Below are 24,510 nucleotides of genomic sequence, written 5' to 3' on the forward strand. Positions count from 1 at the left end.
GTGTTAACAATGTTAACATATAAATTGATATCTTAAACAAAACTAAAACATCTACAATGTCTTAACGTACCGATTGGATCCAAGGCAACCATTGGTTCGGTTGGTGCACTAGGTCGGCCAGTTCCAGCCAGATTACAGGCCATTACGCGGAATTCATACTCCAGACCCTCTGTGAAGCCGGTCACCTTGAAATCTCTCATTTTTATCTCGGATTGGTTGGCTCTCTTCCATAACATGCTGTTTCTCTCCTTGAATTCAATATGGTAGCCTAAGATGACATTAGGTTTTTGGAAGTTAATATAAAACATTGCTTGACAAATGCGTCACCTGAATTTCATATTTAAAGTGCCGCCATTGTGACAAAAACATACCAGTGATGGGAGAGCCACCAGTCTTTCTAGGATCAGACCAAGCCAGGTAAGCACAATCATGACGCATAGCCATGACCTGAGGAGGAGGTGGTGCATCAGGAACATCTAGAGAAGAAGCATCATATGTTAAATATTTGACAAACATGTTATGTGTTTTCATAATACAGGGATACGTCACTATTATTTCAAACTACTTACTGAATGGATGCTTGGCCACTAATGGGTCCGACTTAAGACCCTCACTAACTCCAAGCTTGTTTTCTGCGCTCACTCTGAAGATGTATTCAGTTCCCTCATGAAGTCCAGTCACTCTGAACATGGGCTCGTCAATATTTGAGGCAACAGTAACCCACATGTTTGTGACAGAATCTCTCTTTTCCAGGATGTAGTTAGTGATTGGAGAGCCACCATCATCCTTGGGTGCAATCCACTTCAAAGTCGCACCATCAGCTGTGACCTCTTTGAACTTAATAGGTCCACCTGGAACCCCTGGTTTGCCTACCACTCTGATGAAAATGGTTGACTCTTTTGATCCAAAGCTGTTTCTCAGAGTGATAGTGTACTTGGAGGCATCACTTCTCTGACAGTCACGGATGAGCAGCGTGGTATTCACTAATGTGGATTCAGCACTGACCCTTCCTGTGTCAGTGATAGCTTCATCCTCACCCTTTACCCATTTTACTGTTGGGGGAGGTTTGCCAATAATGGGGATCTTCAGACGGACCATGCTTCCCTCCTTAGCAATATAGCATAGGTTGGGCAGCTCGCGCAAGTCACAGGTAGGTGGAACTAAAACAGAAGATTTTAAATGAATGGTCAGGTTATATATACGCTTATTAGTTCCATTAATGTTTGTGTAGAGTCAAAGGTTAGCCATTACAAACTCACCAATAGTGTCCTTTGCCACAAATTCCAGTTCCTTTTCTGGGCCATCTCCGGAATCATTTGTAGCCTTAACTCTGAACTTGTACTCTTTGCCCTCAATAAGGTCTTTGCCACTGTACTGCATATTCTTTGACCTCATGAGCTCCTTCCATTTGTCCTCACCATTGAGAACCTCAACAACGTATGCAATAATGCGACTGCCTCCATCACTCATTGGCTTCTTCCAAGTAAGAGTGCATGAATCTCTTGTTACTAAAATAGTCTTAAAGTCCAGAACTGCTCCAGGTTGTTCTGAAAAAGATACATTGTTTTGTTAGCGCTAGCCAAGAATTGCAAACACTTACTTGACTTTGTTTTAATTGAACTTTCAAATTTTTTTATTATTTTTTATTAATTTGTGAAAATGCAAACGTAGCTTACCAGAGGCTCTCACAGCATCAGCAGTCTCACATGCTTCTCCAACACCCAATTCATTCACTGCCTTGACTCTGAAGCTATATGATCTGCCTGCCTCTAAACCATCCACTTTGAATGATGTCTTGTCGACCTCACTTGCAACCAGTGACCAGGCCTTTCTTTCTGCATCACGTTTTTCAATAATGTAACTTAATACAGGGCTTCCACCATCAATTAGGGGCTCGTCCCAGAGAATGGATGCACTATCTTTTGTGGTCTCCTTGACCATAAGATTAAGAGGTGGTCCTGGGGTGTCTGCGAAGGAGAAGGAAATATCCTTGAATTCCTTAGTATTCATTACAATTTCAAGAGCAGCACACACCACATTTACCTGATAGACCTTGGGACTTACCTAGAACCTTCACAACAACTGTGTACATCTTCATTCCACTGGTGCTTTCAAGGTTCAGAATGTATTTGCCTGCATCATATCTGTTCACTTTTTCAACAACCACCATGGTGTCAGTCTCTGTTGACTTGATTACGATTCCTGCTCTGTCCTTTATGTTGGTGTTCATCTTAGCCCAAATAACTTTAGGAGCGGGGCGGCCCTTGATTGTGGCATGAAGTTTCATGACAGAACCGGCCTTCAGCACCAGTACCTCCTTCAGCTCTGCATCAAGCACTGCTTCGGGAGCAACTGTAGTGGAAACAAGAGTGGTGTGATAATTGGTTGAAAAGAAATAAAATCCAAAGGGTCTACTTTTGTGAAAGTTAATAGAACAGTATTACAATACATACCCAAAATATCTTTCACAATAGGCTTGTCTGCGAGCTCTGCTGGCTCACTGAAACCGACTTTGTTAACAGCTGTCACACGCACTTGGTACTGTGAACCGGTCAAGAGTCCGCTGATAACATAATGGGTGTCCTGGAGATTCTTGGGGACATTGCATCTAATCCAGTCTTTTATGTCTGTTCTCTTGCACTCTACAAGGTAACCTAAGATTGGTGCCCCGCCATCGGTTGCTGGGACTGTCCAGGACAGGCTAATAGTGCTCTGTGTTGTGTCTGTTGCCACTGGTGAAACAGGAGGACCAGGGGGGACTGGAGGGGAAAATATATATAAAAGCAAGTTAACATTTGATACCATAACGTTTCGATATTTTACTGCCATGTGAGTGCATTGGCTTGAGTACTTACAGATAGGATCTACTGCCAAGACACCAACAGATGCTTCACTGGGTTTGCCGGGACCAGCTATGTTGACAGCTATGACTCTGTACTCATATTCAACTCCCTCAGTGATACCACCAACCTCGAGGGTGCGCTCTGTGATTGGCTTTCTGTTAAGTTTCGACCAGTTCATCTGTTTGGTTTCTTTTCTCTCAACCAAGAACCCAGTGATAGGAGATCTTCCATCATCTTCAGGTTCTTTCCAGCTCACAGTCATCTTTTCTTTTGTTACGTTAGTGATCACTGGAGGATCGCAAGGTCCTGGAGCAGCTGTAGATACATCAATAAAGTTTATCAGTAGGGATTCATGAATTATCACCAATTACAGATACCAAAGACAAAATTGCTGTATATGCAAATATAACTTACTGTATGGATATCTGGCAACCACCGGATCTGAGATAATAGGATCTCCAGCCCCAAATCTGTTTGCAGCACGGACACGGAACTGATACTCACGTCCCTCAATCAGTTTCAGTGCTGTGCATTCAGTGACTGTTGCAGCTATTTTAGATGAGACCTGGGCCCATTCAGCTCTGCTGGTTTCACGCTTATCAACAATGTAGTTAGTGATAGGTGCCCCACCATCTGCCTTGGGAGGTTCCCAGCTCAGTTTGATGCTTTCTGCACCCACTGTGTCATACTTCACGGAAACTGGTGGTCCAGGAACGTCTGCAGATGACAAGGTTATGTTGTAACTTGCAGCACAGCATAATGCACATGTGTACAGAGAAGTACAAGTGTTGGAGTACTGTTATAATTCACCTTTCGCAAAATCTCCCCCCCTAGTTATTGTTGCTACGTCCGTCAAAAACTTAGAATCAGGCACACGTTTTGGCTGCGTTTCATAGGCAATGGGTGCACACTTATTGTGTGCACACGCTGACTACTAGAAGCTACAGTATATTCAACTTTGAAGTTCAACAACTTGATGATGGCGATGTAAATGTCTGTAACCAGGCCATTTTTATAGTGCTTGGTGTAAACTGGGACATTGCAGGGGTCCGCCAAGACCTTTGACGGGCTTTGGGCACACTGCACTGCACTGCACTTGGGCAGTCACACTGGGCGTCTCTCTTATGTTCACTAATGGTTTTAGTTGACAGTTCATGTCTTCATAACAAGCTTGGAAAAAGCGCAGCCCCATTTCAGTGTAACTTTTTTGTTTGTTTTGCTGTCATACACAACGCATACACACAGACACACACCGTGAAGGAGAGAGGGTGGGGGCTGCTCCCTGGGCTGTGCATTTGGTGCATATGACTTAGCCTATTTAACAACGCAAGTAGTAGTTTCCCAATAAAAATTGAATCATACTGCCATGAATCCAATGCTATAATGTCATACAATATTGTCCTTAAATCTGAGCGATGCATTGATTTTTTTGTTTAGGGTACGTTTTCTGCCAGCTAAATGCAAGGGGGAAGGGGGCTATATTAGCAAACAAGACGATTGCACAGTTAGCCTGCTCCTTTTAAATATGACCACCTAGGGCTAATAGCCCTCCGCATGGCTTAATCCATTCCTGTTGTAAGTCCACTTGAGGTTTTGGCTTCGGAAAAGTGAAAGAACGAGGTCCCTATCAACTTCAGATGGTGTCGGACTTTACTGTGCCATAGGCACACGTTTTATGTCTCCCTGAAATCGCAAGTTTTTGATGGACCTCCGTCAAATTCTATACTCCGTTGCTGAGCTCGGATTGGTTGGCGGCCGTTTGTGGTAGGGGTTTTGCGAAAGGCTAATTTATACATACACACAATTATTACACTCACCAAGGACAGTAACTGTGATTTCCTCTGTCTTGGTACCACTTGCATTTTCAGCAAGGATGGCGTACACTCCCGTTTGCAGTTTACTCACTGAAGTCATTTCCACACCAAAAAGATTGCGTGCCTGTGTAAGCTTCAGATCCAAGCTTGGTTTCAAGGCTTCACCATCCTTAGTCCATGAAACCTTTGGTAGCGGTTTACCAAAGACTTCGGCTTCAAGACGGACATTTCTTCCAGCCTTAACTGGCTGCATCTTTTTCATCTGAATTTGGAGCTCTATTCTTGGAGGTACTGTGATTGGGGGGGAAAGAGTAGCATTTAAAGAAGAGTACTTTGGTCACATTCTTACTCACAGTACAATAGAAATGTGTTGTTCTTACCATTCTCAGTAGATACAAGGATGGGTTCAGACATCTCTGATGGTCTGCTTATATTCACAGCTGTTTTTGCAGTAACCCTGAAGTGGTATGTGACATCCTCATCCAGTCCTGTAACCCTGTACTCCTCTCTTGGTGCCTGTTGGCTGCTGGTGTTGCAGCGCACCCAGGTCTTTCCAGGCAATCTCATGGCTTCAACATAGTAGCCAATAATCTTGCTTCCACCATCATGCTTTGGCTTGGTCCAGACCAATGTAACAGTATTCTTGGTGATATCAAGAGGTTCTGGTTTGCCTGGTGAATCTGTGAGCAGCAAATACAGTATTTAGAGTGGCTGTTTCCAATATTGGCATGATTGGTAACACAGATATAATAAAATTAAAACCGCCACTTACCAACAGGTGTTCTGGCCGTGACAAAGTCAGACTTTTTGCTTGGTTTGCCTTGTCCAGCACGATTCATAGCAGACACCCTGAAGTTATATTCTAGGCCTTCAATGAGACCAGCACAGGGGTACTCTGTTGTGCGAACAACAGAGTCATTAGCCTTAACCCAAAGCAGGCTGTTCCTCTCTTTGCGTTCAATGTAGTAGCCAGTAATTGGGCTGCCACCATCAGTCTCTGGTACATCCCAAGCCACAAACATACAATCCTTGTTGATTTTGGTGATACGGCAGTTCAGAGGTTCACTAGGCACACCTAAAAAAGACAAACATGTCAGCAATTTACAGGGGGAAAAATCCTATATTTTCTTCCAGACAGTTATTGTTGCCTCCGCCAAGGAGGTTATGTTTTCGGTCGCATTGGTTTGTCTGTCTGTTTGCTTGCCTATTTGTCTGTTTGTATGTCTGTTTGTTTACCAGCAGGATAACTCAAAAAACTTATGAACTGATTTGGCTGAAACTTTGTGGAGTTGTTGGAAATGACCAAAGATACAAGTGATTATTTTGGTGATGATCCGGAACCAGGATTTAAAAAAAAAAGATTCTTCACCATTGCTAGCTTACAAATCTAGACAAATCTTGACTGCAAATTGAATTGCGGGACAGGGAGAACTCCACAAAAAGAAGGCAGGAACACTTAAAATAAAAATAGGGTGTAACATAGTCAAATGTTTTAACAAACAGCTTCCTTGGCGGAGGTCTGTGCTATCTGAGTGCATTTCTAGTTTTAAATGATTTACTTACTGAAGGGGAACTTGGCAATCACTCTGTCTGATGTAAGAGGATCAGAGACACCGAAGCGATTTTCAGCACGGGCACGGAAAACATACTCCCTGCCAGGGATAAGCTTGCCAAGTCTGCAGCCAGTCTTGTTGACGCCAGAATCTGCTGTAACCCAGTCACCTCTGCTGAGGTCACACTTCTCAACCACATAGTTTGTGATTTTGCTTCCACCATCCTCTAGAGGTGCATTCCAGGCCAATGTACAGGCATCAGCATCAATGTCACTGACCTCAAATGGAGGCTCAGGTGGTCCAGGAATATCTGAGTAAGAAACATAAATGTGTGACTGAATGTTATTGAAGAAGTTTTAAGTAATCCTTAGCGCTGCACACATTACAAACTATTTTCATTATCAGAATATTACACACACTAAAAGCAGTTTACAAATAGCCCTATCTTAAAGATGGATATAGTGGCTACTAACCCAAGATGACTATTTTGACGGTTTGTTCCACTTTGGCACAGCTGTTTTCTGCAACAAGGGTGTACTCTCCACTGTCTGTTCGGGAGACATCCTTGATGATCAGCACACAAACGTTCTGAGATTTGTGGACAGCAAGACGGCTAGATGACACAACGGCCTCCTCCCCACGTCTCCATTTGTATTCTGGTGCTGGCTTGCCAGAGACGACAGCTTCAACTCTCAGTTTGGCTCCAGCCTTGGCAGTAAGTTTGTCAGCCATGACAATCTTGGGCTCCACTGAACAAATCCAGAGGAAAACACATATTTAATTTTCCAAATACAGCATACACTTAATGTCACACGTATTTAAAGCAAAAAACCAAGAGAACTTACTCTTTAGTTCCTTGACCTCATATGCCTCTCTTGTCTCTGTTGGGAGACTGCAACCCATGATGTTTCTGGCAGCAACACGGAACCTGTAGAACTTGCCCAGCTTAAGCCCAGACACATTGATGCTGAGGGTCTTGACAGTGGTGTACGCCATCCAAGGCAACTCCTTTGGCTTGCCGTCCTCATCTTCTTCCTCTTCTTCAGCCTCCGGTTCTGATGCAGATGGTGCAGCCTCCGGTGCTGGCTCAGGGGCTGGAGCTGCCTCACCCTCAGCTGGTGCTCCCTCTGCTTGATCTTTAGCTTCAGCTTCACCTTCAGGGGCAGCAGGGGCTTCGCCCTCAGCCGGTTTAGGCTTTCTTGGTGGTTTAACCTCCAGGTACTCAATCACATACCCGTCGATCTTTGCCCCTCCATCGCACATTGGCTTCACCCAACCAATAGTTGCACTGTTTTTGGTAACTTCCAGAACGTCAATCTTCTCTGGTGGGTCTGGCTTGCCTTGAGAAAATAAGGATAAAGATGTTATAGTTATGGGGGATTATATTATAACAGTGATTGGCATAGGCATTTTTTGCACATTTAGTATTCTGTTCGTATATTACAGGGGAATTGTGGACTGTGGTTACGTGGTTCTGGGTAATACTTACTGACTGGATTGGATGCCAGGTAGGACTGTGCAGATATTTTTGGGACACCAGGTCCATACTCATTGACAGCTGTCACTCTGAAGTAATACTCTGTGCCTGGTGAGAGGTTGCCAACCTTCAGGCTTGCCTTCTCTCTGTCCACATTGCTGTTAACCATAGCCCAGGTCTTCTTATCAATAGGACGCTTCTCCACAATGTAATGCAACACTTCACTGCCGCCATCATTTTCGGGAGGATCCCATTTAAGCTTAACAGAATTAATTGTGACATCTGTGCCCTCAATATCCAAAACAGGTCCAGGGGTATCTATGATAAGGAACACAAGTACAATTTAAAGATGAAATTTAATTGCAGTTAATAGTAAATGCACATTATGTTATACATATGTATATGATGTTATTTATTGCAAAGTCAAATTTTCTTACCCAGGACTTTGACATTCACGAACAAAGCCTTCTCTCCAGCAGCACTGCTTACTTTCAGTGAGTACTTTCCTGTGTCATCTCTATTAGTTTCAGAGATAACAAGGAATGTCATGGAGTCAATGATATCCACGCGACCTTTTCTGGCAACATTGTCAATACCCATCCTCCTCCACAAGACTGTAGGCGGAGGTCTGCCTCTGACTGTGGCCACAAGTCTGATCGGGCATCCAGCTCTGATAGTCAGGCCCTTCTTCAGATCAGCATCCAAGTCAATCTCGGGAGTTTCTGTGAGCGGATATTAAAAAAGTGTTTAAAACATTTTAATACATTTTGGACCATCTACTGTAAATAACAAGAAATAGATTAAAAAAACGTACCAAGAATTTCCTTGGGGACAACCGCTCCCTCAAGATTGGTAGCTGGACCCAAACCAATCTGGTTCTGGCAGGAGACACGGAATTCATATTGAAGCCTGGCATCCAGGCTCGACACTGTGAATTCAGTCACAATCAACTGGGCAGCAACATTGCACCTCCTCCAGCCTTCATCCTTCTTGGCACCCCTCACTCTCGTTTCAACTACATAGCCAATAATGGGTGCTCCACCATCATCAGTGGGCTTGGACCATCCAAGTGAAATGGATGATTGTGTGCTGTCTGTCACCTTCAAGTTACCAACAGGGCCAGGGGGACCTGCAAAGAACAAAAACATCATTTCAGTGTAATGTACGCTTTACAGATAATGTACGTTAATGTATGCATTACAGATAAGAAGCTAGAGCTCATGACTGATATACATACCAAGAGCATCCCTTGCAACAAGAGATCTGGATGGTTTGCTTGCATTGCCAACTCCAATTTCATTTATGGCCTTGACTCTGAACTGGTACTCGTGGAGGGGCAACAGGTTGCCAGCAGTCACTGACAATGCAGTTGTATCTTTTGCAACTGGTACCCATCGCACGGTATGTTGTTCCCTCCTCTCCAGGATGTATCCCGTGATTGGTTTGCCGCCATCATCCTTTGGAGCGCACCACGTAACTGTCATCTCATTCTTCGTTATTTTGCTCACCTCTGGTGCATCTGGTGCGCCAGGCCTGTTGAACTGTGTCCTTGCAATAATGGGATCAGTTGCAACTGCAGGACCTGCTCCCATTTTGTTTTCTGCACGCACTCTGAAAATGTACTCACTTCCTTCATTGAGACGAGTGACTTTAGCAGAGTTGGTGATAACAGCGGATGAATAGACAGACCAAACGGTCCTCTGTGTATCACACTTCTCAACAATGTAATTGTAAATCTCACAACCACCGTCATCCTCTGGAACATCCCAAGTCAATGTGCATCTATCCACAGAAATTCCAGACACCTTGAGGTCTCTGACCTCGCCAGGCTTGTCAAGAACATTCAATACTGCAGTGGCACTTGCAGAGCCACCCGAATTAGTAGCAGTGATGACAAACTTTCCAGTGTCAGTACGTCTTGAGTTTGTAAGAAGGAAATTGGAGAAGTTAGCTCCGCCTTCAATTTGAATCCTGGGGCTCCTGTGCAAATCAATAGTGGAGTCCTCCTTGGTCCACCTGCTGTCAGGGGCTGGCGTTCCCTTGACTTCAGCCTCAATAGCAATAGAGTCACCGGCTTTAACACTGAGGGCACCATCGACCTTCAGCTTCACGCTTGGTTCAACAATAATTTCTTTGATGAGTGTTTCTGGAGTATACACCCAGTCACTCTCACCTGCCTCGTTCTTAGTTTGAACTCTGAATTCATATATGATATTTTCAACGCACCTATCAGCCATGAAGAATGTGTCCTTGATGGCACCTCTGTGCGCTCTGTCCCAAGCATCTGAATCTTTGGGCTTCTTTTCCACATGGTATCCAAGGTTTTTGCTGCCACCATCATTATCTGGCTTCTTCCATTTGAGGAACGCAAATGTTTTACCAACTTCTGCAACCTGCAGGTTTTCTGGTGGACCTGGCCTGTCAACAGGATCTTTGGCAAGGACTGGATTTTTAGTCTCAGTTGGTGGTCCAGCACCGATCTTATTTACAGCTCTGACTCTGAAGAAGTACTCGCAGCCTTCTGTGAGAGGAGCCTTCATAAGACGTTTTGTGCAGTCATTTGAGACCAAGCCCCAGTTTCTCTGGGAAGGCTGGCGAGACTCAATTATGTAATGTGTGATTTCAGTGCCTCCATTGTCTTCTGGGTTCTCCCAAGACACCATACAGGAAGTTCTAGTGATGTATGCGACTTTAATGTTCTGACATGCTGTAGGAGCGTCTAGCACATTGACGATAATAGTGGCCTGTGCATTGCCACTGCTGTTCTTAGCTTGGATGGCATATTTGCCATAATCTCCTCTGACAGCATCTGTAATGACTAACTCTGCCAAGGGTAGGCTGGTGTTAATGTCAATGCGCTTCTCTCCAATGCCAATTACCTTTGCATCCCTTGTCCAGATTATGTCTGGGTCAGGTCTACCCTTAACACGGGTAACCAGGCTGATAATCTGTCCAGCTCTGACAGTCAAATTGTCACGGCAAGACACATCAACAACAACCTCAGGAGGCACAAGGATATCCTTGGCAATCAACGCCTGAGAAAGCTCTCTTGGTTCACCTTCTCCAATCTTGTTCGCTGCTCTGATGCGGAACTTGTACTCCATGCCCTCAGCAAGACCTGGGCATCTGAATGCGCATATGGGAATCAAGTCTTTGTTGACTCTGTCCCACTGAGCACTGCTTGTTTTCTGAATCTCAACAATGTATCCCAGGACTGGGCTGCCACCATCTCTTGAGGGTTTGGTCCAGACGAGGTCAGCATATGACTTGCTCCAATCTTTGAGTTTGGGGTTTGTGGGAGGGCCAGGGCGACCGAGAGGTCTTTTAGCCTTCATGGTATCAGATGGGAGGGAAGGCCCGCTCACCCCAGCAACGTTCTCAGCAAAGACTCTGAACTCATAGCTGTTGCCTTCAAAGAGGCCAGATGTTCTGTACCTCAGATCCAGAACAGGGGTCTTGTTGACTCTGATCCATTTACCTGTGAGTTCCCTGCGCTCAACAACGTAGCCACTGATTGGGCTGCCGCCATCAGAGTCAGGTGCTTCCCAGGTCAATGTCACAGCATTCTCAGTGATGTCAGAGCAAGTTGGTTGGCCTGGAGCACTCGGAGGGTCAAACATGTGTTTGGCTATTGTTGGTGGGCTTTCCAGTCCAGCACCAATGCCAATCCTGTTCTCTGCACGAATGCGCACAATGTACTCGCGGCCCTTCTCAAGGCGAGGAACCTTGGCTTTCAGGGCCATGCTTCCAGAGCTGACAACTGACCATGGTTCCCATGGCTTCTTGACATCCTTCTTCTCAACGACGTAGCTCGTCAAAGGAGTTCCTCCATCGTCTTTTGGTGCACGCCAACTGATGACCATATGGTCAGGAGTAACCTCAAGGATTGAAATTGGGCCTATGGGTGGACCAGGAACGTCAAGTACGGTTGCATGCACAGCAACTGATTTACTTCCTGCTGGATTTGATACATTGAGAATGTACTCTCCACTATCTGTACGGACAGTGTCAGTAATGCTAAGAACAGTTGTTGCTAACGCAGTGTCAACTATGTATTTTCCCTCAGTCTTCAGTTCATTTCCATCACTTGTCCACTTGGCGGTGGGAGTTGGGATTCCTTTCATGACTGCTGGGAAGACAAGTGTGCTGCCTGCTTTGACCACGAGACCCTCAATAAGCTTCACATCAATTTCAATTGCAGGTGGCACTGAAAAAGGTCAAACACAAACACAACATAGTCAGGTGAGATACTAAGTTAGAAAAGTATGTAACAAACACAAATTGTGCTTTATGACACATGACTGATATGGATAACATAATGGTATAAATAGTTTTTGTATGTTGTATCTTACCAAGTTTTTCTTGACAGGTTACCGGAACACTGGTGTCTGGTTGGCTAATGCCAATGGCATTCTTTGCCATGACTCTGAATCTGTAGGTCTTGCCCTCTTCCAAACCAGTCACGTGGCTCTTTGCATCACTAACTGTCTTGAAGGGAACCCAGTCAGTCTTGCCGTCCTCTTGGTGTTCAACAATAAAACCTGTGACCTCGCTTCCACCAGTGCGCTCAGGCCACTCCCACTGAAGCCAAACCTCAGTCTTGTCAACATCAGTATGATGCAAGTTCTTGGGTGGACCAGGTGGATCTACAAATGGTTGTTTGAGGATGATCACAAGTAACATACAGTTATTGCAATGTTACAATGTTGTTAAATAATACAGTAGACAGTGCAGATTCATCACATAATTTGTATTATACTCACACAGAGGATCAAGAGCCTTGATAGGTTGCTTGGTTTCAACAAATGCACTTCTGCCAAACTGGTTCTCAGCAGCGACCCTGAACAAATACTGAATGCCCTCCATCAGATACAAGGCCATGAGGCTAAGTTTCTTGCAGGAGGCATTGACAGGGACCCATGAGTCAGATGCAACATCCTTCTTTTGGACGACATAGTGAGCGATCACTGCTCCACCAGTGTCCTCTGGAGCCTTCCACTGAAGATAGGCAGACTCGCTTGTGACCTCAGAAATTGTCAGGTTGGTAGGAGGATCAGGTATTTCTGTGTGACGGAGAAATAAGAAATATTGTTGACGTTGGTTACTCAACACTACGCACAACACAACACATCACATACAGTAGCCTGTGCTTTAAGAATATATTTATACATACTCAGAGTGAGGACAGTGCAAGTGGCAGTCTTCTTGCCGGCTGCATTTTCCACAGTGATGCTGTAGTCACCACTGTCAGCACGGACACACTTGGGGATTTCACACTTGGTTCCACTTTCTGTGGTTCCAACAATGCACTTGGCTGGGAGATCCTCGCCATTCTTCTTCCATGTAATGGTTGGAACAGGCATGCCCTTGACTACAGCACTGAGCAAGATGTCAGTGCCCACCATGGCAAGATGGTCACGAGACATGTTGCCATCCAGATACAACTCTGGTTCCTCTGTGGAGGCAAAAGGAATATGCTGGTTGTATTAATCTGTGACATACTACAATGTTTCATAACTAATTTCAAAGACATATCAAGGATTAACTAACCAAGTCTGTCGTGGACTTTAACATCTTGTTTGATGAGTGCAGGCTCGGAGGCTCCAGCTACATTCACAGACATGATCCTGAATCTGTATTCTTCTCCATCAACAAGATTTTGCACAACATAGTTTGTGTCCGGGCAGTCTTCAGGTTTCTCGTTGGCCTTTACCCATTCAACAGCACCAGGCTTCTGATATTCCACAAGGTAACCAAGGAGTTTGCCTTTGCCATCATGACGAGGCACACGCCATCTCAGACTCACTGTATCCTTGGTCTTGTCAATAGCCTCTGGCAGGACTGGAGGACTTGGAAGGACTATTAAAAAATATTGTGTCATTTTAGAATGGCTCACTGTCTATCACTGCAGTTAAAATACAACATTTTTTTAAACATACATACCAACTGGATCTTTAGCCAGAATTGGCTGGGTTGGTGGACTTGGGTCACCGATGCCAATCTCATTCTCAGCTGTGACACGGAATTCATACTGGCAGCCCTCAATAAGATCCATTATCCTGAACTGGGTGTTTGGATAGATAAGCTCCTTTGTGGCACGACTCCATCTCTTTGCAGATGGCTCCTTCTTCTCAAGGATGTACCTGGTAATAGGTTTTCCACCATCACGTGGCCTGGACCAAAGTACCAGGACTGAGTCATGGTACACTTCCCTTAAAATGGGTACGTCAGGTGCCTCAGGCACTCCTAAAAAGATGGCAGGGATGTGTCAAAATCTGTCATGATTAGCTAAAATACATTTTGTTCAATAGTATAATTCCATTCAAAGAGTTAATCAATTTATTACGCACTGTAACGGTCTTTGGCTCTCATCTCCTCAGACTCAAGTGGGTCACTGATGCCGTACATGTTTTCAGCAGAGATTCTCAGGATGTATTCACGTCCCTCCTCCAGTTTGGGGATTTTGCAGAAGGTCTTTGTTGTGGCAGATGTAACTGTAGTCCACATGTCTCTGTTGGTGTCTCTCTTCTCAACAACATAGTTGGAAATTTCAGAGCCACCATCATCAAGAGGAGGCTTCCATGAGATGACCATATGGTCCCTGTGAACCTCATCAAAGATGACTGGACCCACTGGAGGCAATGGGCGGTCTGTAAAGAAGTAATTGAATTTGAAGTTGAATTACATGGAAATGGCACAAAATAAACATTTTTTCCATGACACTATCTTGGAGAAAATGCCAAGTAAATACCAACTGCAATAATTGTTTGACCACTTACCAACAACGGTGACATTGCAAACGCCTTTACGGGCTCCGGTGCAGTTCTCCACAGTCACACAGTACCTGCCACTGTGTTCACGCTTAGCCTTCATGAGACCAAGGCACATGGTGGTCAGAGTATTCTTAAATTTGACATGATCATCAGCCTTCAGCTCCTCGTCATCTCTCGTCCAGGTGACAGATGGAGCAGGCTTTCCAGTGTAACGACCCTGAAGAGCAAAGCTCTCACCAACGCGGATGATAATCTTATCGCGGAAATCAAGCTCAATGGTTGGGGGCTCTAAAAAATCACAACAAAACACAACCAGTAGTGTTAGTACTTCGATGCTACATATACCCTGGAAAATTTTGATTTAGGAAGAAGTAAAGGAAGACAGTCTTACCAAGTTCATCCTTGCATGTGACTGCTTTAGAGCTGAATGATGGTTTGCCAGCACCAACTTCATTCACTGCGCTGACACGGAATTCATATGTGTCACCCTCCCGTAGGCCATCATATGTGTACCTTCGGTCCAATAGTTTCTCTTTGGTTAGTCTGACGAACTTGTCTTTGCCAATCATTCGGACCTCCAAGATGTAGGAAATAACTTCAGAACCACCGTCATTCTGTGGTGGACACCAAGTGACACTGATGTGATCTTTGGTGACGGCTGTCACTTGAAGGTCCTCTGGGCGGTCTGGAACAGCTGTTTGAAAAGTGAATAAATATAAAGATGATCAGAGAGAATTCCATATACCAAAATTCTAAAATATTCCAATTCAGCTGGGGTGCATTTCTCAAAAGAGAAGTTGTTAGCCTGTTAGCTTTTCCAATGGGAAAATGCATTGAATGTAGTAATAATGTACTAATGTAGCAACTTTGGTTTCGAGAAATGCACCCCAGGTTTGGAGCCATCAAATGTGTATGATATTCTAACTATATGATAATGTTTTTTTATTACAGGACTAACTACATTATCACAGACTTACTTATTGGTTCCTTGACAATTATTTCACTAGTAGTTTCAGCAAATGGACCAACTCCAATAGCATTTTCAGCAGCAACTCGGAAGAAGTAGGCCTTTCCGCAGATCAGGTTATTAGCCACAGCACTGTGTCTGGCAAGGGAATAAGAGACGCTGGTCCAAGCCTTGCGCTCAGCTTCACGTTTCTCAATCACATAGTTGGTGATGGCAGAGCCACCATCATTCTCTGGGAATCCCCAGTTCAGCTTGCATGAGTCAGCTGTGAGATTATCAGCTGTGAATGGAATACCAACCAGGCCAGGGACATCTGGGGATACAAAGCAAGCATTTAATAAAATGTACAATGAGATATACATATACGATTTGTTGCTGACAGATTTGTACATGTAACACAGATATACTTTAAAGTTACTCACCCAGAACATCAACCAGGATGGCTCTCTTCACCTCACCACCTTCATTTTGCACCGTGATGGAGTAGGTGCCCTGGTGCTTCCTTTCACATGGTTTGATTACCAGGGAGGAGCTGATGGAAGTGGTCTCAACAACGGCTTCCACTGGCAGAGCACCATCATTCCTGTTCCATGTTACTGTGGGTGGAGGCTGACCAGTGACATAGGCCAAGATACGGATGACACCTCCCGCATGAACAACCATTCTCTCCTTCACTGATAAGTCAAGTTCGAGTCCAGGAGCAACTGTTGGGTGAAATACATCATTAGTGATATGACGGTTGAAAGTTATTTGTCATTGTGCTTTATGCACCATTGTTACACTATGTACATACTTGTCCTGTCCTTAAGAGCCAGGGCCTCAGGAATCTCGCCAGGCTCTCCAAGTCCGGCAATGTTAAATGCCACAACTCTGAATTTGTAAGTGGCTTCCTTCAGTCCAGTGATAACAAATCTAGTTCCTCTCACTTCCTTTTCTTTGGCCTTGTAATGAAAAGAGAATCATTAATGCAAAATATGTAGCAATCACGTCAATATAGGTAACATGAAGCACAAATGAAAACTGCAGCTAGTGTAGAAAAAAAACAATTGTAGAAAACTAGTACCTTCACCCATGCCTCAGTTCCATCCTCTTTGTACTCAACCCAGTAACCCAGGATCTTTGATCCACCATCCTTCAGAGGTGGAATCCATTCCAAGTCCACAGTAGATTTGGTCCAGTCAACAACCTTGGGGGTTGGAGGACCAGGAGGAGCTGGGAAGGAAATTACAAATGAAAGTGAATTAATCCGAAGCTTAAATACTCTTCAACACATTTACTTGCACTTACAGTGTACTACAGTAGAGAAACCTACCAACAGGATCACGAGCAAAGGTCGGGTCAGTAGGAACACTTGCTGGTCCCATTCCAGCCGCATTAATGGCTGTCACACGGAAGAGGTACTCAGATCCCTCAATGAGATCAGTCACAGTGTGCGAAATACCAAGAGGCATCGGTTTGATGGGATCACGAGTGACTCTGACCCAGCGCTTAGAGGTGGTCTCCTTGCGCTCAAGCCAGTAGCCTGTGATAGGGGAGCCTCCATCAGACTCTGGCTCCTCCCAGTTCACTGTCATTGAGTCCATTCCAACACTTGATAGGGTTGGCTTCTCACACTGCCCAGGGGGCACTTATGAAGGGAAACAACAACAAAAACACATTAGCATCATTGGGAGTTATGACTAACAGTACTGTACTGCAGTATGTAGCCATCAGATGACTACAAAGTTCGGTTTGCCAGTCATCTTTGCTAATACTTACAGGAAATATTTCTTGCTTTTTCTGGTTCACTGTCCAGTGGGTCACCAACTCCATATTTGTTCTGTGCCCGGACACGGAAAATGTATTCATGTCCCTCCATTAGCCCCTCCACAGTCCAGATGCGCTCCTTGGGCTCACTGGTGACAGGGATCCACGTCTGGCGATTTGATACGCGCCTCTCAATCACATAGTTGGTGATCTTTGAGCCACCATCATCTTTTGGAGGCAGCCAAGACAGGGTGATCTGTTCAGCCTTGACATCCTCAAATTTGATGGGTGCAGATGGGACCCCGGGACGTCCTAAAAAACAGCAATTGTTTTTTTGTGATTAACCTTTTATTCGATTTTTAGAAAACACAAGAACAAAAAAAACAAAAACAAAAAAAAACTGTCAAGATAAGGGAGTAGAAGAAAAAAAGGGGGGAGATCACTCAATAGGGCAGTAGCAAAAGAAAATTGTACAAGGAGGGTTGTAACATAATTGAAGAGTCTCCAAAAAGCTCAGACAGTTAAAAAGAAGCAATTTGTTAACATTTTCAACCGTCATGGTGCTCTATGACATTTTTTAAACTTTCAGCTTACACTTTAAAACAAAACATGAAGAGTTTTAGGGAAGACTTACCAAGGACATTGAGTCTCATCTCTTTGGAGGCCTTGCCCATACTGTTAGTGGCTACAATGGTGTACAGTCCAGTGTCTTCCCTCTTGCCTTTCTGGATAAGAAGGGTACAGCTTTCGTCTGTCACAATCTTGTTGACGTGCTCATCATACTCCACCTCAACCTTAGCATCGGATTTGTGAGCTGGAGCCTTGAACCAAGTAAGGGTGGGGAAAGGACACCCTCTGATTTTAGCCACAATGCTAACGTCATTTCCTTGTTCAACCTCAAGAAATTCTTCAAGGATAATGGATGGTGCCTCTGAAATAGAAGATGGAAGAGAGAAATGTCAACACAGACAACAATGGGATTGTTTACATGTGTTTTGACACAAATCATGTTGACGCAAATTTTAGGTGTTGGGGTATACAAACTTGTCTGGTCTTTAACAATGATGGGCCCTGCAGTGGAGGATGGTCTGCTAGCTCCAACTTCGTTCCAAGCCTTGATACGGAACTCATACTCTCCGCCATCCACAAGATCTTCAACTCTGAATGTAAGTTCTTCAATGTCACGCCTGTTGACTTGTCTCCAGGCTCCTGACGGGTCCGTATCACATGTATCCCACCAGAGCTTTTCGACACTGTAGTGAGTGACAGGTGCACCTCCATCGTTTCTGGGTGGCTTCCAGGTCAGTAGGACTGTGCCTTTGTGCACCTCTCTTATTTTAACCCTTGTGGGAGGATCAGGAGGATCTGTAGACAGTAGTGAGTACAACTTATTTTTTAAAAGACACCCCTGTGAAAATGTTATTCTAACAGTGTTATTCTGAATCAGAAGTGCTACTTACGAATTGGATCCCTGGCTTTGGTGCTTTCAGGGGTCTCATAGAATGGTCCGAAACCAATACGGTTCTCTGCCTTAATTCTGAACAGGTAGTCTTGTCTATTGCTGAGATCTTGAACAACACAAGACTGGCTGGTACATGCTGTGTTGACCTTGGTCCAGGCTTTGCCATCCACGGTTTTCCTCTCAATCCAGTAGCTCTTGATTCTGTCTCCTCCGTCATTCTCTGGTGGTTTCCAGGACAGCTTGCATGTCCCACGGGTGATATCAGTTATCTTAAGATCTCTGATTATGCCTGGCAGATCTGTCAAAAGAAGAGGATCAACAGTTATCTTAAAACATTTGAATATGATCACATACAGTACTTTAAAACATACATACACATCACATAGATTACATCAGAAATGTAAACTGTCTGTACTTACCGAGGACAGCCACGCGGACCTTCACATTCTTATGTCCAGCAGCATTTTCAGCGGAGATGATGTACCGTCCTGTATGTACCTGTTTACTCTCTGGGATAATTATGACTGATGTGTTTTCACCATCATAAGCCTGTGAACGCAAGTGCATTAAGTAACATTATTATTTGGTATGGCACTGTACGCTAATCAACTGAAGAGAATGCCATAGATTACCGGTCTGTTGCTGTAGAGAGATAACCTAGGTGTCTGTTTACCTCTGCATCCACTGGAAGTGTATGTGCATTCTTCTGCTCAGTCTCAGAAGCACCCTCATATGTCCATGTCCACTTAGGCTGGGGGCGTCCATTGATAGTGGCTGGAATTTTGATGCCGGTTTCACCAGCACGGAGGGACACAAGCTCTTGTACGTCGACATTCACTGTAATAGTAGGCTCCACTAAAAGGACAAAAAACAATCATTAAGTAGTTATTATGCACACATAATGACAGTAGCATAATTTCTCCGTAAATGTGATTACACTCAGTAAGAGACATACACAGGATATCCTGCACCATGGTTTCAGCGCTTCTTTGACTTGGCTCTGATTCGCCTGCACCATTCACTGCAATGACTCTGAAGCGACACTTCCTATTCTCCTTCAGATCTGGAACTGTGAACCTAGGCAGTGGAATCAGCTTGTCTGGCTGATTGGCTCTCTTCCACTCCAGGTCACCCTCCTCCTGGTATTCAACAATGTATCCCTTGACGGGACTTCCGCCATCTTTGTCTGGTGGGTTCCAGGTGAGAGTAACGCTGTTCTTTGTCTTGTCCTCGACCTCTGGTGCACCAGGTGGACCAGGGGGCTCTGTAAATGAACAAGAATTTGTGTTCAAGTGGCACTTAATATAACAACCAATTATCTGTGCTTGGGATGAGAAATATTAGACACACATACAAAAAAAGTATAGCTAAGGTTCTTACGCTTAGCATCTTGGGCGATTCTGCTGTCAGATGCCTCACTGGGGGGTCCAACACCAGCAGCATTGACAGCCATCACACGGAACTGGTACTCTGAACCTTCATTAAGTTTGAGGATAGTGTGCTGCAGTCCCTTAACAGCTGGCTTTGTGACGGGAGCTCTGTTCACACGACCCCAGTACACAGCGCCCCTCTCTCTCTTCTCTAGCCAGTAGCCCTGAATGGTAGATCCACCATTATCTGTAGGAGGATTCCAGGTAAGGGTCATGGTTGTAGCAGTGGCTGCAATAATCTTGGGGTTCCTAGGAGGTCCAGGAAGGCCGAATGGATCCTTAAGCTCGACCTTGTCAGATTCACAGCCATCACTGATTCCAAATTTGTTCTCAGCCATGATTCTAAATTGGTAGGTACCATAGGGATTCATCTTGTACACCTAAAAGGGGACAGAAGTGGTATATTAGAGGACCATATGACTTGGCATATATTTTCCACTGTGAAAGAAAAATTGTCCAAAACTTACTCCGAATCTCCTGTCAACAACGCAGGAAGTCAGCTGCTCCCACTCAGTCTTCTTCTTACTGGCATCTCTCCTTTCAATTATGTAGTTCACGATATCACTTCCACCATTGTCATCTGGAGCACTCCAGGTGAGGTAGCAGGATTCAGATTTAATGTCAGAAATAACAATATCCCTTGGTGGTGCAGGGCGATCTGCGGAGGAAAAAGAAAAAGACATAATACTACAACAAAGGAAACAGAACAAATTACAATGACTTATTTAATGACTTAGTTTTAAATATACAAATAAAAGTCTTACCCAAGACCTCCACTTTGATTTTGGGTTCAGCTTTTCCGTGGCAGTTTCTTGCTGTCAATGTGAACGCACCATGATCTGCTCTGACAGTCTTAGGGATGCTAATTTTGGTGCGGATTGTTGTTCTGTTAACTTCTTCATCTTCAATTGTAATTTCTTCTGGGAGCTTGTCCTTCGCAGGGAAAACGACTCCATCCTTGGACCATTCAAAGGTTGGCAGTGGCAGACCCACAATTTCAGCTGGGATCTCAATTGCTGCTCCCACCCTGACAGTGATGGAATCTCTCTTGAAATACTTGAGCCATGTGACAGTTGGGGCAACTGGTGAAAACACAGACATACATAAGTCATTACTAGTAAATGTATATCCTCTTCTTCTGAAGAACTTATATTGAAAACTGTTGTCTAATGTGTCACCAGCAAACTCTTTCAAACATGTAACGTTAAAGGGATGAACTCACCCTCATCGTCCTTGATGGCGGCAGTGATGGGCCTTGAGGGCTCACCCTCTCCAACCTCATTTACAGCCTTGACACGGAACTGGAATGTGGCATTCTCATTCAGATTCTCTAGGGTAATGGTGCAGTCCTTGCAGATTGAACGATGGGCAGGGTCGAATTCATCAGAGTCAGACCTCATCTTCTCAACAAGGTAGCCCAGGAGGGGACTACCTCCATCAGTGCGAGGAGGCTCCCAGGCCAGAGTAATGGTTGTCTTGCTTCTCTCAGTAAAGTGCAGTTTCTCTGGGGCAGAGGGTACACCTGAAGAACAATATTGAGCCATGGTTATAGTATGTGCTTAATCATGCAATGGTAAGACAACCTTTTGCGAATGTTTTAATAATGAATTTCGTCCTTTACCCAGTGGATCAGCAGCAAGAATAGGACCCAGTTCAACTGGTGCTCCAAGGCCATACTTGTTTCTTGCTGTAACTTGGAACTTGTATTCGTCTCCAGAGAGAAGACCAACAATGTCACATTTGCAAGCAGCTACCTCCAAGGGCTGTCTATATATGTGCATGTTGGCATCCTTTCTCTCCACAACGTATCCCATGATATCGCTACCGCCGTTGTCGATTGGATCGGACCATGCCAAGGAAATAACCCTCTTGTTAACTTGAGTTGTCTTAAGATCAACAACAGGTCCAGGTACATCTGAATGGAAAAGAGAAAATTGGTATGATGAACATACAGAAAATGAATACGTCACAAAATTTCAGTTTTGTAATCATCACAAATGAGATCAGATCATACCCATAACATCCACTTTAAGAGATGCAGACTTGGATCCGCTAGCGTTCTTTCCAGTGATCTGGTAGGTGCCATAGTCCGTTCTCACAGCATGCTTGATGAAAACAACACTGCTCAGGATATTCTTTCCCTCAGTCTCAATGACAACGCGTTCCTTATCGGGTTCCTTGTCATCCTTGGTCCATGTGATCTCTGGCTGAGGTCTACCCTTAACAGTTGCTGGCAGCCTCAGGCTCTCACCAGCCTTGATGATGACGCCATTCCTCACAGCAATATCGAAGTCAACCACTGGAGCCACTGCAATGTTCAAAACAATTGAGTGATGAGTCTGAGCATGAGAAAGTATTTATCAAAGGGACATGAAGATGGTCGATGCAAAATACAGAAAACTGCAACAATAAGGTGACAGTTGCTTTCTTGTAAGTCTTAACTTCAATATTGTGAATCTTTGATTTCTCACTTTGATTTTCAGCTACATTGCACAAGTTAAAATATACCAACCCTATGTTTTTGTCCATCTGTTAAAGCACACAGGACCACATAATTTTACTGTATGAAATTATCTATACAAAAACAGTTATTACCTTCAGGTTCCTTCACCAGGACCTGCTCTGTCACTCCAGGTGGTCCATTGCCAGCGTCATTGACCGCGAAGACACGGATGATAATATCAGTGCCCTCTGTCAGTCCAGTTAGGGTGTACTTGCACTCCTTGCACCTGAACTCTGTGCAGCGGACCCAGTCCTTCTCGCCAACCACACAGCGTTCAACATGGTAGCCAAGGATGTCGCCACCACCGTTGTACAGTGGAGGTTTCCAGACTATGTCAACAGTTGTGTTGGTGGTGTCAACGATTCTTGGAACAGGAGGTCCAGGCAACACTGAAACAAGGTTAAGTTTGCATTAAAGAATAGTGTTAAATATAATGCATTACATGATAATAAAATATTTTTGTTAACGTATATTTCAAACAAAAGGAAACAAGCTTAAACTTACGGATTGCGTCCATTGCAATTGTAGGATCAGTCGGTGGACTGAACTCGCCAGGACCAGCGAGATTCTCAGCACAAACTCTGAAAATGTATGTTAGGCCTTCCATGAGTCCCTGTGCCTTGGTGGACAGAGAGTTAAGGAGAACATGGTTCACCCTGTTCCAGTATTTGCCATTGATTTCTCGTCTCTCCACCCAGTAGCCCAGGATGGGGCTGCCATTATCTTTAGGCTCATGCCATGAGAGAGCAACGGTGCTTGCAGTAACTTCCAAAATTCTTGGCACATTTGGTGCATCAGGTGGATCTGTATAGTAAGATATACATTTTGTAAATTTCAGAAAAGATAGGGAAAAATATCATACATGTACATTAAAAAATAAAGAAACATTGCCGAAAAAACCCATCAAACAGTGTCTTACCAAACTGGTTCTTAGCAATGAGTGGCTCTGTGATATATGGAGGTCCACATCCAAACTTGTTCTCTGCAGTTATACGGAAAATGTATTCTTTCCCTTCAATGAGTTTTGTCACTGGGCAACTGAGTCCCTTCAGGGTTGATGTGACGGTAACCCATCCAATCTCCTCATTCTTGTTGTCTTTCTTCTCCACAATGTAATTCAGAATCTCACTGCCACCATCATCCAGAGGAGGCTCCCACTTGAGTCCCACAGAGTTGCTCCTGATCTCTTCAAATTCAAGGTTAACGATTCTACCGGGTTTATCTGCAGATAAAAACACAAAAAAATGTCAAACCTGTGTGCAATACTGAAAAGAAAGAAGAATAGGTGTTGTGAACTTTTTTTCAAAATACTGTTCACTTACCTTGGACATTGACATCACAAGATGCTTTGGCGACGCCATGAGGATTCTCAACCACAATGGTGTACTTTCCATAGTCCTTACGAACTGAGTCACGCACCATCAGTGCATTTTCACCTCTCTTGCTCTGGTCGAAAGACAGACGCTCGGTCAGAGGAGGTCCGAAGTCTTCAGGCTCGGGCTCTTGCTCCTGCTTGCCCTTCTTCTTCTTCTTCTTTATGACAGGAATAAGAGGTTGCTTCTTGACAGGAATTTGCTTCACATTCTCATCATTTCTCAGCCATGTCACAGTTGGGTAAGGGGAACCCGAGATGAAGGCATCTATTCTGAACTCCTCACCCTTCTTGAGAGCAAGACCAGCGACGACACGAGGATGCAGAGTGACTTTGGGTGGATCTGAAATTTGACAGGGGCATGGTTTCCATTAATTCCTTTATGACTCTCACCAATCAAAATGACATTTTACAGAAGAAAATTCGGTAAGACTTTATAATAATGGATGCATAAAAGGCATTATAAAGACTTAGTAAATAATTAACTAATGATAAACAAAACATTAACAAATGTTTGTATTATTTACAAAATTGCAATAATGCTTTATGAAGTATCTGCAAATTACATGT

General features: G+C 44.2%; 1 protein-coding gene across 29 annotated transcripts in view; it reads right to left on the reverse strand.

Annotated features, from left to right (window-relative positions):
* ttn.1 (titin, tandem duplicate 1) overlaps window positions 1–24,510 on the reverse strand; it is a 159,767-nt gene that overhangs the window by 46,710 nt on the left and 88,547 nt on the right. For all 29 annotated transcript variants that reach the window (XM_063213114.1, XM_063213120.1, XM_063213116.1 and 26 more), the window contains 49 exons: window positions 23,891–24,283; window positions 23,488–23,790; window positions 23,073–23,372; window positions 22,661–22,957; window positions 22,080–22,373; window positions 21,687–21,980; window positions 21,288–21,587; window positions 20,830–21,147; window positions 20,533–20,723; window positions 20,016–20,445; window positions 19,591–19,899; window positions 19,309–19,490; window positions 19,055–19,184; window positions 18,634–18,933; window positions 18,218–18,538; window positions 17,808–18,104; window positions 17,186–17,485; window positions 16,740–17,054; window positions 16,491–16,639; window positions 16,221–16,368; window positions 15,850–16,131; window positions 15,438–15,740; window positions 14,852–15,154; window positions 14,467–14,748; window positions 14,038–14,337; window positions 13,631–13,933; window positions 13,238–13,546; window positions 12,861–13,142; window positions 12,451–12,750; window positions 12,040–12,333; window positions 8,925–11,894; window positions 8,502–8,816; window positions 8,125–8,409; window positions 7,700–8,005; window positions 7,056–7,550; window positions 6,684–6,959; window positions 6,221–6,520; window positions 5,430–5,732; window positions 5,038–5,337; window positions 4,661–4,948; window positions 3,258–3,560; window positions 2,856–3,158; window positions 2,454–2,759; window positions 2,065–2,352; window positions 1,677–1,967; window positions 1,260–1,547; window positions 570–1,160; window positions 372–476; window positions 71–268 (listed from right to left, as the gene is read on the reverse strand). In XM_063213114.1, coding sequence (XP_063069184.1) covers window positions 71–268; window positions 372–476; window positions 570–1,160; window positions 1,260–1,547; window positions 1,677–1,967; window positions 2,065–2,352; window positions 2,454–2,759; window positions 2,856–3,158; window positions 3,258–3,560; window positions 4,661–4,948; window positions 5,038–5,337; window positions 5,430–5,732; window positions 6,221–6,520; window positions 6,684–6,959; window positions 7,056–7,550; window positions 7,700–8,005; window positions 8,125–8,409; window positions 8,502–8,816; window positions 8,925–11,894; window positions 12,040–12,333; window positions 12,451–12,750; window positions 12,861–13,142; window positions 13,238–13,546; window positions 13,631–13,933; window positions 14,038–14,337; window positions 14,467–14,748; window positions 14,852–15,154; window positions 15,438–15,740; window positions 15,850–16,131; window positions 16,221–16,368; window positions 16,491–16,639; window positions 16,740–17,054; window positions 17,186–17,485; window positions 17,808–18,104; window positions 18,218–18,538; window positions 18,634–18,933; window positions 19,055–19,184; window positions 19,309–19,490; window positions 19,591–19,899; window positions 20,016–20,445; window positions 20,533–20,723; window positions 20,830–21,147; window positions 21,288–21,587; window positions 21,687–21,980; window positions 22,080–22,373; window positions 22,661–22,957; window positions 23,073–23,372; window positions 23,488–23,790; window positions 23,891–24,283 — 17,040 coding nt within the window. The remainder of the gene's footprint in view (window positions 1–70; window positions 269–371; window positions 477–569; window positions 1,161–1,259; window positions 1,548–1,676; window positions 1,968–2,064; window positions 2,353–2,453; window positions 2,760–2,855; window positions 3,159–3,257; window positions 3,561–4,660; window positions 4,949–5,037; window positions 5,338–5,429; window positions 5,733–6,220; window positions 6,521–6,683; window positions 6,960–7,055; window positions 7,551–7,699; window positions 8,006–8,124; window positions 8,410–8,501; window positions 8,817–8,924; window positions 11,895–12,039; window positions 12,334–12,450; window positions 12,751–12,860; window positions 13,143–13,237; window positions 13,547–13,630; window positions 13,934–14,037; window positions 14,338–14,466; window positions 14,749–14,851; window positions 15,155–15,437; window positions 15,741–15,849; window positions 16,132–16,220; window positions 16,369–16,490; window positions 16,640–16,739; window positions 17,055–17,185; window positions 17,486–17,807; window positions 18,105–18,217; window positions 18,539–18,633; window positions 18,934–19,054; window positions 19,185–19,308; window positions 19,491–19,590; window positions 19,900–20,015; window positions 20,446–20,532; window positions 20,724–20,829; window positions 21,148–21,287; window positions 21,588–21,686; window positions 21,981–22,079; window positions 22,374–22,660; window positions 22,958–23,072; window positions 23,373–23,487; window positions 23,791–23,890; window positions 24,284–24,510) is intronic.

Source organism: Engraulis encrasicolus, chromosome 13 (assembly GCF_034702125.1).
Source record: "Engraulis encrasicolus isolate BLACKSEA-1 chromosome 13, IST_EnEncr_1.0, whole genome shotgun sequence".
Lineage (NCBI taxonomy): Eukaryota > Metazoa > Chordata > Actinopteri > Clupeiformes > Engraulidae > Engraulis > Engraulis encrasicolus.